Source organism: Lytechinus variegatus, chromosome 2, assembly GCF_018143015.1.
Source record: "Lytechinus variegatus isolate NC3 chromosome 2, Lvar_3.0, whole genome shotgun sequence".
Taxonomy (NCBI): Eukaryota; Metazoa; Echinodermata; class Echinoidea; order Temnopleuroida; family Toxopneustidae; genus Lytechinus; species Lytechinus variegatus.
In genome coordinates, this window is record NC_054741.1 from 61,544,593 (window position 1) to 61,560,793 (window position 16,201).

Sequence of the window (16,201 nt, forward strand, 5' to 3'; positions counted from 1 at the left end):
CAAGTTTTTAGATTTTGATAAAAAAGGTAAGTTTTTCAATTTTGGCAGAATACATTTCATATTTCAATAAACTTTTCAATTTTGATAATTATAATTACCAAATCTATTGTCAGTTGTGCACCCCACCCTGCTCTTCTAAACTTAGAAAACAATAAAACAAATTGCAATAGTTATTTAAGAACAAAAATTTTCCTACAAAAAAATGTAAACTTCATACATAATTACCGGTACCGGTACATAGTCATAGGCCGGCTACTGAGACATTTTCAAATCTATTTCCTTTTGTTAGTGACATAAAAAAAAAATTTTAAAAGTGAAAGAAGCGTGAAAATACAAAATTAGCACACTCTCCCCAATGGAATATGGGCAATATGTCAAGAGACGGACAAATTAACTAAAATAAGTTCGAAATCGCATAGCTAGTTGAGCTGACTGCCTCACTCAGTCACAAGCACAGCCGGTCGCCCAGCTGGCCGGCGAGGCGAAGCACCGCATCGGTGTCCTTTCCAGGCGAACTATCTAAAAAAGTTTGCAATAATTATCAGTTTTGTGCAATGCTATGACTTTAGATAAGTACAGGAAATGTGAAAATGGAATATGAAAATACAAAATAACACACACTCACCATTAAAATATGTCAAGTGACGGAAAAATTAACTCAATTTTGCAGACCTTGCAAGTTGCATGAACACAGCTCGCCGGCGGTATCGGATTATTCTCGTGGCAAGGGAACTCGTTCTATTTTCTTTCAAAATAGTTCAAAATGAACCAAAATGTCAATTTTTCTGTCGAGAATATATTGTAGAAACATGGATTATGCGGGAAAATACTTTTGACGTAAAGTTTGAAATCTTATTTCATGAAATTTTAAATAAGAATTCAAGTGGTCGAGTTGTCCGATTCAGAGCCAACCCTGGACAACTCGACCGGGACGAGTTGTCCAGGGCAGCGGGTCGGGCTGTCCAGGGTCGGGCTGTCTGGTGGTCGGGCTGTCCGGACCCCTATGATGGTAATTTAACAGATATCCCCTCCCCCCACATTGCCAAGTCCATTGACCTTGGTCATGTGACCTGAAACATGCACAAGATGTTCAGTGATACTTAGCTACTCTTATGTCCACTTTTTCTGAACTAGAACAAATACACTTACAGATAACAGTTACAGAGATATGATGGTCATTCAACAAATACCCCCAATATGGCCAAAGTTCATTAAAGGTCAAGTCCACCTCAGAAAAATGTTGATTTAAATCAATAGAGAAAAATCAGACAAGCATAATGCTGAAAATTTCATCAAAATCGGATATAAAATAAGAAAGTTATGACATTTCAAAGTTTCTCTTATTTTCAACATAGTTATTATATATGAACGAGCCAGTTACATCCAAATGAGAGTCGATGACGTCACTCACTCACTATTTCTTTTGTTTTTTATTGTTTGAATTATACAATATTTCAATTTTTACGATTTTGATGATTAGGACCTCATTGCCTGAAGCACAAAATGTTAAAATAATGGAATTCCACGTGTTCAGGGAGGAATGAAACTTCATTTCACATGACAATGACGAGAAAATAAAAATATTTCATATTTCATATAATAAAATACAAAAGAAATAGAGAGTGAGTGATGTCATCAACTCTCTCACTTGGATGTAACTGGCTCGTTCATATAACTATTTTGTTGAAAATAAGCGAAAATTTAAAATGCCATAACTCTCTTATTTTACATCCGATTTTGATGAAATTTTCAGTGTTATGCTTGTTGAATTTTTCTCTTATTATTCGAATCAAGTTTTTGTTGGGGTAGACTTGTCCTTTAATCTTAAATGACCTTTGACCTTGGTCATGTTACCTGAAACTCAGATGAGATCTTCAAAGATACTTAATTACTCTTATGTATAAGTTTCATGAATCAGATCTATAAACTTTCAGTTATGATGGTAATTCAACAGATACCCTACCACACATGGCCAATGACAAAGTTCATTGACCGCTGATCTTGGTCATGTGGCCTGAAATTCGCACAGGATGTTAAGTGATGGTCAAATAATGTTAAAAGACTCCTCAAAACAGACGGCTGCCAGCTGTCAAGACCATGACCATTTTAGGCTGTCGAATGTGGTGAAAAGGGCGAAATTTTTGCTCTGTGTGCAGTCACCCTAATTTTAGTTAGTCAATGTCAGACTTAGACTTAGAAAAAAGTCAAAATACAAGCGAGGCCGAAGTTTCATCAATTATTACTACAAAAATGTTAGGAAATATTATAGAGCACATTATGCGGTGCTAATGCAGTTTCGCACCGGCGGTTACCAGCATACCTCATTACCAATATTTGTTCCCAATTGTCATGACAAGTCTCTCAGTCACATTTTGATGTCAATATATCCACCACTTTTCAAAATATCTTGATGGGGAATGGCTGTATATCGGCTTCGATCTCAACGTCGTTGGTCGACACGGCGTAGACATCGCTTCGCGGATAGCTTGGATTCACCGTGCACCGTAATGTTGTTATGAACTGAAGTTAGCAACCAAATCATGCGAACATACATTCGCATGCGGCATGCTGGCAGTTTGTTCGCCACATTTTCGCATGATTTGGTTGCTAACTTCAGTTCATATCAACATTACGGTGCACGGTGAATCCAAGCGATCCGCGAAGCGATGTCTACGCCGTGTCGATCAACGACGTTGAGATCGAAGCCGAAATACTGCCATTCCCGATCACAATATTTTGAAAAGTGGTGGATATATTGACATCGAAATGTGACTGAGAGACTTGTCATGACATTTGGGTACAAGTATTGGTGATTAGGTGTGCTGGTAATCGGCCGGTGCGAAACTGCATTAGCGCCCATTATGCAACTATTGAATTAGAATTCATATTTTTAGCGTAATAAAAGACAAAAAAGAAGGCTTCAAAAATAAGAAGTGTCCGGACACCCGACCCCCCCCATCCCAAATCCGATGCCGGGATTTAGCCCCCGTGTAATTCGAATTATAGTATCACGAAATTTGTGATATCCCGATTGAATAAAGCGTGCATAAAGAATTGCATAGTTTACTGTATGCCATGGCCTGGACCGCTACCGCACCGTCGGTAGCTGTGCATTGGGCTAAATCAACTTTGGCTTATAATACGCCGGTACCGTACTTAAGTTAATTCCTAGATCTAAAATATATACATGCCGTATCATACCTATGCTATGATCCGGAAGATTCCAGTAGCTCAGCCTAAAAGTCTGTAGGTCGGTGAAACGCCATGAAATCACCAAGGATATCTACCTATCGTACCACCACCAGGCCGTGACATTAGCCTATTCCAACCTACTGCACTGCACAAAATCAAGCTTGTTCTTGGCGCGCGATCGATCGATTTAATTCCCGCAAACTCCTCCTACGGTAATGCTATTTGAAATTTCATGATATTCCCTATCATATGAGAGGTAACATCAAATCTCCTATATAGAGACTTTCTGAGAACGGGGTTCGATGGAAATGACCAAAATGAAATAGTTAAAATTTATAAAGTTTGTGAAAATATTCCAGAAACACATGGAAACCCCGGAATGGAAACACCCGGGAAATACATTTGAAGAAAAATGACAACTGACACCTGGTCTTAAAATCTAGAATTTATATACAAAGGTATGGTTCAGGCTAAATATAGCTAAATAGAAAAAAATCACAGAGCAAAATGCTGAAAACTTCATCGAAATTGGATAACAAAATTCAAATAAAAAAGTTATTGAATTCTAAAGTTAATCAATATTTTGTGAAGTCAGTTAATTTTTATGTGCACATCGTCATGAGGTGGGCTGACGGTCACATCCCCACATTACTTTTTCTTATGTTATTAAATGAAATCTTACATCTTTCATTTGTTCATACATGTGTAAATAATGTGTCTCCACTCTCCATTATGATCATGAAAGTTACGGCAATAATAGGCAGTTGTCAATCAAATTGTTTTTCTTGGTAGAAAATTTTTGAATAAACCTTATTTCATATAATAAAATGCAAATAAGAGCAAGTGGGGATATAACATCATCAACCCATGTAATGGGATAATATACATCGTCGTATGCCCGGCAGAAGGGCGCTAGCAGGGAATTTCGTCCAAATTTTCACTTTTCATTTTTTTTCATAAATCGATAGGGTTTGGAAAGATCAACATTTAAAAAAAAATCCCGGCTTTGGGAAATGTTTATTTTTAAAGTTATGGTCAATAATCAAAGGGCACTAGCAGATGGAAGACAAAATCACTTCCCGGCAGAAGGGCGCAGTGCGATCGTGCGCATGCGCACACGTTACAGCCTTTATACGATAACCGGCTTTGCTAAAATTCAGCCCGGCAGAAAGGCGCTAATTCCGAACGGGAGAAGGAGAGCGTCCGGTAAGCATGATAAATTCAGCTTTTCATTATAAATTTTAATTTCATTTTATACAATATCGTTCATTACGAGTATTTTAACCGGCACACTGTGTTTCAATGAAGGCAATTCCCCCAAAACAAGTTAAATCGTGAAATTACGCCATATTTTTGTTTGTTTAGATCTCTCAAGTCCCACTTGTCGAAATTCGTGTATTGTTTGTATTTTTTAATACTGTTTTCTGTTTAATATAATTGTTAGTAATATTACTATGTAATACTAGTAGGACACTTATATAATCACTACATTGTATGTGCAGTACTACTACTAGATCTAGTAGTAGTACTAGCTGTCAAAGGTAAATGTCAAACTCTCGTCTTCAGTAGATCTTGACCTACTGACATTGTGTGCCTGTATGATTTTGGGCGTCATTTTGCCTGTGGCTGTTGGCTGGTTGTGGGTCTCTTGTTGTGTTGAGTGGCCAAGTGCAAAGTCTAATTTGTTTAAAAAGTGTTACTTTGTTCAATGATACTATTATAGATTTGTATGTTGATGCATGGGATTCAAAGTTTTCTATGTTAATCTTGATCTCTTGACTACAAAAGGTATACTATAGTAAAGGGTCTAGTTACTACTTTGGGGCCGGGGGGGGGGGGGGGGAGCACTTCCATTGACGAGTGGAGATTCCATGCGTGTCCAAAGAAACATGTAGAAAGGGTATCTTTTTCGAGATTGGGCACGTTACGTACGTATCGTAAGGGTGCCAAAATACTGAAATAAGGGTATATATTTCGCTAGGAAAGCTACGTGTTTCGGGTCAAATTTGTGAGGGTATAAAAACACTAAAATGTACTCTTTCAATTGCGCCAACACTACGTGTTTAGGGTCCGATTTGAGCGAGGCGTGGGAGGTGGGGCGATACTAAACCCAAAATATGGTAAGTAAAGGTAGATCTAAAGCAGACGTTTGTGAGTGCTGGAATTGTTTAGGGTGTCAAATTAAGGGAATACTTGTCAAGGGTACCATTTTTGTTTCCAATACTTAATAAGGGTATGGATTCACACGCCAATACTTGTTAAGGGGTGCAATTGTCAGAACATGGAAAATACTTGTTTAGGGTGCTTTTCGAAACCCCATGGACAAGCATGGTATCCACTCGTCAAGGGAAGTGCCCCCTCCCCCTCCCCCTGGTTACTACTACTAGATATTACTACCATTTACTAAATGCAGTAGTCAGTAGACTAGAAAGTCTAGATCTAGTTCTTACAGATCTAGACGAATAATCACCTGGTTCTGACCTGATTATGAGAAAGCCATCATATTTTGTTTGCATTCACTGTTCACAGATTTTCTGTGTTTTTTTTCCTTCAATTTTCCTAATAAAAAATTCAGTAACAGTCATGGAGCCAGACACACTGCTGCTGATTAGATGGTTTAGGAACCAATCAGAGAACGTGGTTGAATATAAAGACATTATATGTCCTCATCGTCGCCATCCGAGGGTCAGAGATGCAGTCGTCATGCCATGGGGGAGGGAGAGATGGCACGGCAAGGTGCTACAAATTTCGAGAGAGGACTCGGATGAAGATGATGACGATATTCCTTTGAAATTCCTAAGAGGTGAGAAAATCATTTTCTTTATGACCCAGCATTATGCAGACCAGTATTTGTTTGGTCAGGTCAAGATGATTATTATAAATTTATTTAATTTACTGAACCATTAATACTGTAGCTATTGAAGATAGATGTAGTGTTGTTTTGTTGGAGGTGCTACTTCTTCAATGATTTTCAAACTTGCATGCATGAAAACAACACTCTAAACTGTATTTGTATCAAACTGTTAACATTTGGGGGGCTAGATGACCCTCTGTATTTTTTTTTAATTGTGATATGCTGGATAGTCTTGGTATTTAAATGTCCCCCCCCCCCCTCCTCTCCAGGCATGCTGCATACCATTTATCAGATTACTACATACAATCATTCTGTTTTTTTCTCCATTTCTGACAGAAAAGGGAGAGAGAGCTGCAGCTGTCATAGAGGGAAATATTACAGAAGGTATATATTTGATCTTTATACATACAATATTTATATCATACTATCATCGATGAAGTATTATTATCATGACTTTTTTTTTTGGGGGGGGGGTTGCTGCACCCACAAATGTAATAACGCCCACAAATGTAATAACGCCCACAAATGTAATAACACTTTACCCACAAATGTAATAACGCCCACAAATGTAATAACACTTTACCCACAAATGTAATAATTTTTGATCGCCCACAAATGTAATAATGACTTTACCCACAAATGTAATAAATTTGAAGGGATTTTGGGCGAACCCGTTCTAAACTAAAATCCTATAGTAATGCGTTCATATAGCACAAAAGTGCAAAGTCTTTTTTTCAGACCGGGTTAATAAATCATCAAAATACAAGTCCAAAGTCTTTTTTCCAGACCCGGTTGTTTCAAAAATTATAATATAAATCCAAAGTCTTTTTTCCAGACCCGGTTGTTTAAAAAAATATAATAAAAGTCCAAAGTCTTTTTTTCCAGACCCGGTTGTTTCAAAAATTGTGATATAAGTCCAAAGTCTTTTTTCCAGACCCGGTTGTTTCAAGAAATTTAATAAGTCCAAAGTCTTTTTCCAGACCCAGTTATTTCAAAATTTATAATATAAGTCCAAACTAAGATACGATAATGATATTCCTGTGGAAAAAATGGGAATCGAGCTTAGTCTTGTCTCCAGACCCAGTTAATTAAAACTGGTGGAATTAATGTCTTTGTTGTTTCAACTTATACGTTGTATATTGTGAATATATGCACTAAGAGTAAATTGAGAATCAAGCGTAGTCTTTTCTCCAGACCCGGTTACCTGTTATTTAAACATTATGAATAACAGTTTAAAAACAGTATAAAGACCCCATAATCTTATTAATGCTGGATATAGCGTAGTCTTTCAACCCGACCATTTTTTTTCTTAAAAAAAACCGCTAATATTAAGAATTAAAAAAAATCAAAGTCTAAGACCAAACAAACCTTCAACCTAAGAACCTGTTTTAAAAGAGGTTTAGAGTGTTGTCTTTATTCCAGACCTAAAACAGTTACGAAAAAAAAAATCTTCTAACATAAGACCTTATATTCTTATTCTCGTGGAATAACACGAGTTTTAAAACGTACTCTTTCCTCCAGACCCAGCTATTAAAAAAAAAGTAAATTTCCAAAGTTTCATCCAGTAAAAATATGTCTTTTTTTAAATAATACTACTACCCCTACAAAACATTGTAATAGCGCGTGGGTAAAGCAGACATCGATCCTTTCTCCAGACTTGGTTACTATTTGAAAAATAAAATAGTTTTTACAAATATTCTAAAACGAATACCCAATAATCTAATTACTGTGGAACAACGTGAAGACCGATTGTCGAAGATCGACTTTCCTCCAAACACAATTATTTCAGGAATAAAAAATCAATAAAACTCAACCCCTAACAACGAATCTAAGAACCAACAATCCTCCAAATTAAGACCATGCATGTAGAAAAGCACATGTTTAGAGCGTTGTCTTTATTCCAGACCCTGTGATTTAAACATGATTTAAACAATCCTAAAAACAAAAGACTTATATTCTTATTCGTGTGGAATATTATGCTTAGTCTTTCGTCTGGACCCGGTTATTTAAAAGATAAAGAAATATTGAAAAAAAATGACAGCTGAGACCAATCTTCAAAATTAAACCCACTTAAAATGCTTGGGCTTAGAGTGTTGTCTTTACCCCTCACCGACGTACATTATAATTTTTGAAACGACCAGGTCTGAAAAAAGACTTTGGACGTATATTATAATTTTCAAACAACCGGGTCTGGTAAAAAGACTTTGGACGTATATTATAATTTTGAAAAACCGGGTCTGGAAAAAGACTTGGACTTGTACTGTAATATTTCATTAACCGGGTCTGGAAAAAAGACTTTGAACTTTTGTGCTATATGAACGCATTACTATAGGATGTTAGTTTAGAACGAATTCGCCAAAAATCACTTCAAATTTATTACATATGTGGGTAAAGTCATTATTACATTTGTGGGTAAAGTGCATTATTACATTTGTGGGTAAAGTGTTATTACATTTGTGGGCGTTATTACATTTGTGGGTAAAGTGTTATTACATTTGTGGGCGATCAAAAATTATTACATTTGTGGGTAAAGTGTTATTACATTTGTGGGCGTTATTACATTTGTGGGTAAAGTGTTATTACATTTGTGGGCGATTATTACATTTGTGGGTGTAACAGGGGTGCTACTTATTCAATACTTTTCAAAATTGTATGCATGAAAATAACACTCTAAACTTTATTTGCATCAACATTTAATGAACATTTTTTGGGCTAAATGGCCCATTGGTTTTTTTGTCAATGTGATATGCTGGATATTCTCAGTATTAAATTGTAACCCCCCTTTCCTTCAGGCATGCTGCATATGACCTATCATTTTGCTAAATCCATTCTGTTTTTCTGTATAATGTATAACAGATAAAGGAAAGAGAGCTGACCTTGGAGGAGCTGTCACAGAAGGTATGTATTTCATCTTTATGCAGTATTTACATCTTAAATAATTTGGCATATGTTATACATACATGATTAAAGGACATGCATTTTTTAATGGATTTTTTTAAAATGAGAAAATCACTACGGTGAATATGTATAAATATATATATATATTTTAATGTTTTCTAATAATTGTCACCCTTATGTTGGGATGACAGATTTCATTTGAAATAATACTTTTTTATTGAAGATGAATGTATCAGCATTCTTGGAGAGGTGCTTAGAGGCAGGCAGGAGCATCATGTAGAAATTTGTGAGCACTTTGGGTGTGCAGACGAGGTGTTTTTTGTTTGTGTCGTGTGTGAGGTTTTCCTGTGCTACAAGCACTTCGTAGATGACGACCCATGTTCAGAGCATAACAACTATGCGGTGTGTAAAATTCACATTAATTTCCTTATCAATGTTTTTAAAGAGTAAACACAGACATCTGGAGATGCTGTTGCTCAGTTGGATATGAGCTTGACTTCTAATCACAGGACTTGCAGGTCAAAACCTATATAATCAAATTGTTTGTAATTGACAATCCGGTCTTCTAGTATTCATATTTTAAAAATCCTTAACAGGGTGTATTATATTATTTTCACGAGTTGAAGTAAATCAATATTCAGAACCCACATCAATTTCAAACATTTTACAATCAGTATATACAAAACAAATATAATTAGCAATTTCAGTTATCCAAGTTTTCTACTAGTAAGTCTCTTTCATTTTGTGTCTCAAATATTACAGGGAGTTGTCAATAGACCCATGGCCTTACCTTGCGAGAAGTCCACAGAATCGGTCAACCCCGATAGACCCATGGCCACACCTTGCGAGAAGTCCACAGAATCGGTCAACCCCGATAGACCCATGGCCACACCTTGCGAGAAGTCCGCAGAATCGGTCAACCCTGATAGACCCATGGCCACACCTTGCGAGAAGTCCACAGAATCGGTCAACCCCGATAGACTCATGGCCACACCTTGCGAGAAGTCCACAGAATCGGTCCATCCCGATAGACCCATGGCCACACCTTGCGAGAAGTCCACAGAATCGGTCAACCCCGATAGACTCATGGCCACACCTTGCGAGAAGTCCACAGAATCGGTCAACGCTGATAGACCCATGGCCACACCTTGCGAGAAGTCCACAGAATCGGTCAACCCCGATAGACCCATGGCCACACCTTGCGAGAAGTCCACAGAATCGGTCAACCCCGATAGACCCATGGCCACACCTTACGAGAAGTCCACAGAATCGGTCAACCCTGATAGACCGATGGCCACACCTTGCGAGAAGTCCACAGAATCGGTCCATCCCGATAGACCCATGGCCACACCTTGCGAGAAGTCCACAGAATCGGTCTATCCCGATAGACCCATGGCCACACCATGCGAGAAGTCCACAGAATCGGTCAACCCCGATAGACCCATGGCCACACCTTGCGAGAAGTCCACAGAATTGGTCTATCCCGATAGACCCATGGCCACACCTTGCGAGAAGTCCACAGAATCGGTCAACCCGGAAGATGGCAAGGTACATTACGTTATGTTTTAGAAATATTTGGAACATCAAAGGAAACTCCAAAAATGAAATATAAATATTTTTGAAAACAACTAAATTGTTATTTTTTAGTAAGCAGCCAATTAAGTAATCAGTTAAACATCAACATTATATTTGGTGACAGAGTTTGGATACCAATACATAATCATTACCTTCCCATATTGAAATTAATTCTCTTTTTATTTTCGTATGTTTAATTTGTTTTAGATCATATCAGTATCAGCTTATCAATATCACACAACCATGCCAGCTTCTGCACAACCAGCTCAAAACCCAGAAAGGTTTGAAGTAAGTGCTTGTCAACTTCTATAGTCATCCACATCTATAATCTAGACCTCGGACAAATATATATATACTCAAATAATCTGAATAGCTGTTGACATCCGAATATGCCATGTTGTACTATTTGGATACCTAGAGAGTGTCTACCCTTTACTTGCTATTTAATTATGTTAAATATAATGGTGTCTATTTTTTTGATATTCATTTATGCCTTTAGGATTTATATTCATTTTTTATTCTTAGATATTAGGAGATTTGATTGAATTATAGAATCATAACAAAATAAAAATAAAGTGTCTTGTGATAATGTATAATATTCTAATTTAAAAGTTTGTGATCAAAACATATTGATAACATTATCAGAGCTCCACAACTTTAAACTAAACAATTAAAAGATACTTTTTCAATATAGTATTTACAAATGTTATCTGTTATCTGTGCTAGAAATGTTAATGCTCTATGACATTTGTGTGTATTGTAACTCGCAAAAATGCGAGCTTGGCACCCAAGGAGTTAAACACTGCACCCCCCCCAAAAAAAAATCATTTTAAACCACCTTAGTCATATTGTTCAAATACTCATAATCAGATTGAAATTCTAGTTTTCTTTTATATTTTATTTGTATTAAGAATTAAAGCATGGGGCAGGTTTAAGTTTTCATTTCCGTTCAAAAGATTGTTACTATTGAAATGTTCGGATATGAAATTATCTATAGGACCATTTTAGTTGTGTACAAAGTAAGTGCAATGAGCAAGTGAATGTATTGCCAAGTTAAAGAAAGTTCCATCATTGAATGATATTCAGAGCTTTATTACATGCTAAAACTATAACCACTTTGTATAAGTTTTTTCAGTGTGTGATGTTCAGAGATTTAATTTATTACATGCCATAGATATTGCCATTTTTATAAAAATAATGTCTTCAGACTGTAATGTTTAGAGAAATAATTATTACATGCCAATATTGCAATTTATAGAAAATTTCTTCAGTGTGTGATGTTCAGAGATTTAATTTATTACATGCCACCAATATTGCCATGTATAGACAATTTCTTTAGTTTGTGCTGGCAAGAGCTATATGAATATTGCATGCCACACAAATATTGTCCTGTATTATAGAAAGTTAGCATTTGATGTTAATTGTCACAGAATATTGTGTTTAATTTGTAATGAACTGTTTTGCATTATTTTGTCTACAAAATTATCTGTAAACATTCCTTATAATTATTCAATGTTTTTAATGAAATCAAATACAAGTGCTTCATTTGCCAATATACATAAAGTTGTAAATAATGTATGAGTGTATTTTTCATCAAAATGAATTAATATAGATTATTTTATAATAATGTTGTATCATTTGCAGGTGCTTACTGATTATTATCAGTTATCAGATGCTTCTATCTATACATTTATCAATATAACCCTGCAATGTTGTTTGATCTAGTATTCAAATCCTCAAAATTTACTAAGACATTTGGGGTACCATTTTTTTTTAATTAATGTATATATTAAAAGGTATGTGTGTATGATTTCATTTTCCAGATTTTATAATTCATACTGGATTTTAAGAAATTGTTCGAATTCAGTGCAACGACTTTGTAAATAATATAGCGTTTTCGCCAGTCATTGTGCGAGTTCAGTTTCTCAGGACCCGCTTTAAAGGAAACCAAAACCCAATGGGTTAGTCAATTTTATTAGAAAGAGTTAAATGAGAGGAGCAATCTTAAATAAATTTCACCAAAGTTGGTTATAAAATAAGAGAGTTATGGACGTTTGAAAAGTCTTGCATCACTGTCTACGGGGATCATCAAATTGGCAAACATGCCTCAAAATGGTTGATTTTGTTTTGCACACAAATTTTCAGATTTCCACCTTTATTAATACATATTTCTGATTATCTCCTCCAGCCTGACCTTGACATATGTGGTATGAATTATATTTTCCAAAAGACATGTATTGTGCTCAGTAGGAGGTAGGATGAAATTTTGGAGATGGTGGGGATAATCTGAAAAATTTGTGTACCAAACAAATGGAGAGTTGTCCACAAAATCAGCCATTTTGAAGCATGTTTGCCAATTTGAGGATCCCCATAGATAGTACAACAAGACCTTTCAAATTTCCATAACTTTCTAATTATTTCATAACAAATTTTTATGAAACTACTTTTATATTGATCCTCTCATCTTCTCAGGTTGATTCACTCACTGGGTTTCGGTTTTTATGAATACATCCTTCACATTTTTTCAATCTTTACAGGGATAATGATACAGTGGAACTATGAAATTTGATAGTTTTAAGATAAGACCATTATGATATATAATTTTTGTTCACCATAGAATTATTATGAAATGTTTGAATGTTTTTTATTTTATCAATTCATAATCAATTTTCAATAAATGTGCCGGATAATTTGTTAATATAAGCTTTTGACATTGTTTAATCTTAGTGTTACGACAAGAAATTCTTTAATAAAAAATTAACTCTCTAATTTAAATATGTGTGACTGTCGTATACCACTTGCAGTTGTGATGTTGGTATGAAAAGGGTAAGGATTGAAGGATGAGAAGAAAACTACAAAGACTGATAAGGGCTTTGATCTGGTATTGTATGCTTGGTTGTGCATTATTAAAGTTTGATGAAATAATTGCTGATGTCAATATTATGTTGGGAGGAAGGTTGCAGGCCCATAGCCGGGCTTGGGGGAGGTGTGTAATTTTCAAACACAGAGATTACTTTCCAAAACATATTTAAGGCAAATACCACAGGCTGAGTCGTGTTACACGGTTAAGATAGTCGAGACCAATAAGAAAAAAAGTGGACCCGAGAACAGCAAACAGTTTATCTTTCTGAATGGTGGGGGGATGACTGCCCCTAGTTTAAGCCAAACTTATCAGAGGGAAATATAACGGAATACTAAAATTTTATAACTTAACAAATAGAACAAGTGGGTTCAGTAGTATACGTGTGTGAGTGTTGATGAATTAGGAATAGTTTTAACATTTATTAAAGAAAAAGCTGATTTTAATAGAAACAGAAAAATAAAACAAGCATAACACTGAAAATTACATCAAAATCGGATCTAAAATAAGAAAGTAATGACTTAAAGTTTCGCCTAATTTCACAAAACATTTATATGCACAGCCTGGTCGGGATGCAAATGAGGGGACCGATGACATCATCCACTCACTATTTCTTTTGTATTCCATTATATGAAATATGAAATATTTTAATTTTCTCCTAATTATCTTGTGAAACAAAGTTTCATTCCTCTCTGAACATGTGGAATTCCATTGTTTTACCATTTTGTGGTTCAAACAAGAGGGTCCTAATTGTCAAATCGATAAAAATTGAAATATTGTATAATTAAAAAAACACAAAAGAAATAGCGAGGAGATGACGTCATCGACTCTCATTTGCATATCACTGAGTTGAGCAAAGAAATGTTTTGAGAAAAATAAGCGAAAATTTAAAATATCATAACTCTTATTTTACATCCCATTTTGATATTTTGATATCCAATATTCCTGCTTGATTTTTCTCTATTGATTCAAATCAACTTTGTTCTGGGGTGGACTTGACCTTTAAACAGTGGCGGCACCAAGGGGGGCATGGGGGGGCATTTGCCCCCCCACTCAGAAGCTTTGCCCCCCCAGAAATTTTGAGGACTTAAAAGAAAATTATACAGTAATTTGTAAATAAGTAGATGCTGTCGTACTACATATTCAAGCTCAGCTGTGAAGTGCTCTAAAATACCATTTTCTGCTCTTCAAAACTTGAAAATTTTCTCACTTAGTCGCTGTTGGCTTCCTCGCACACTATTAGTTTGTAATAAGTTTATATCGCTTGTTATATCTTGCATTAAGGCAGACATTTCAATGTGTGATACACAAGCTAATGTAAGTGTTAAACTACAGTACATGGCGTGTATTCTGTCGTCAGCAATGTTTATTCTTTGGGGGGGGGGGGGGGCGTGGAAATAAATATGCATCTACTCATGTAAAATTTGGATTAAACTCATCGATTTGCTTCATTAACAAATAAGAATGCTTGAACTCTTCGTTCATAATTTGTCACCGTCATGGTTTTTAGTGAAAAAGTAAATAGGCTATGTAAAGATGTGCAATCTGCGATGGGTGTTCTGTCCCCTCCCTCTTAAATTTTCGACCTTTCCACGAGGGGAATGTCTGTATCTATTAGGCTATATTCTCATAACAAGACACCCAACTATAGTATATTTGAAAATAAACTTTACCCTGTGTATTAAAAACTTTCCTGTCTTCGGAAGAAAATTATTAGGCCTATGTATGAAAAAAATAAGATATGAAAAAGAGAACAGAAATTAAATATTGAAGTCTTTTACAATGCGATCATGCATTTTTTCTGATGTGATACAAAAATGTAAAAGTAGAATAGGTCTACGCCTTAAGATTACATATATGTAAATGTTCAGTTCATGATCTAGTTTTGATCAATAACTTTGCTCCATTAAGCATTACCTGATTTTACAAAAATTTCTGTTTATATCAAGTGTAACAAAAAAATGTTTATTGGGGCCACTAAAACTCGCGCTTCGCGCTCGATTTTTCCACACATGCAAAAAAAAAATTTGACTGCCCTTGCCCCCCAATATTTTCTTTTGCCCCCCATTTGCCCCCCCACTTTGAAAATCCTGGTGCCGCCACTGCCTTTAAATAGCAAATTAAACAACCAGGAGAAGTATTTTCATAATTTATCAATATTTGTAAATGTAACAAATTGTTTAAAAAAATTGTTTTCATTATAATCCCACAAAATGTGTCGCCATAGGCCTAGTATAGTAGAGCACACTGCTGAGCGCTCGCTTAACACTCGCGCCTATGGAAGAGGCCCTTCTGTGACAGCGCGCATCTCGCTTGTTTGCTCCCGGCAGAAGGGCGCTAGGCGCGTACGGCCCTTCTGCAGGGAAGACGTTCGCGCACTGGCAGTCCCGGCAGAAAGACTCTTGCAGTCAGACGCTCGTAACTTAAAAAGTATTTAAAATGTGGTTTTCAAATTCGGTATCATGACAAATGTTTATATTTCCCAAACTATATCCTAGTTATAGTCATTCAAACTAAGGAGTTTAGTTTTGGTAGGCATTCAAAACTTTAAAACGCGATTATCTCGAAAACGTTTTTTCCGCGCGCGCACCGGCTAGCGCCCTTCTGCAGGGCATACGACGACATAAAGACATGCCTAGAACTGTTTCACCTGAACTTCATGAAACTTTAAATTCAATAACTTTGTTGTATTTCTTATCGGATTTTGATCAATTTTTTTTTCAGGCTGGACCATATCCCTTTAATGGTAACACTAATTAACAGTTTACCAAGCGTGACATCCGAGAAAATATACAAGGCACTTTTAAGTATTGTATTTGAAA

General features: G+C 35.9%; 1 protein-coding gene across 1 annotated transcript; it reads left to right on the forward strand.

Annotated features, from left to right (window-relative positions):
- Positions 1-4,078: 4,078 nt before the first annotated feature.
- LOC121406903 (titin-like) lies at positions 4,079-10,831 on the forward strand. Its single transcript, XM_041597776.1, has 7 exons — positions 4,079-4,398; positions 5,768-5,995; positions 6,383-6,430; positions 8,903-8,944; positions 9,168-9,346; positions 9,707-10,492; positions 10,727-10,831. Exons 1-7 carry the CDS (start codon positions 4,206-4,208, stop codon positions 10,829-10,831), a joined length of 1,581 nt encoding a protein of 526 aa, XP_041453710.1. The 5' UTR covers positions 4,079-4,205.
- Positions 10,832-16,201: the final 5,370 nt, after the last annotated feature.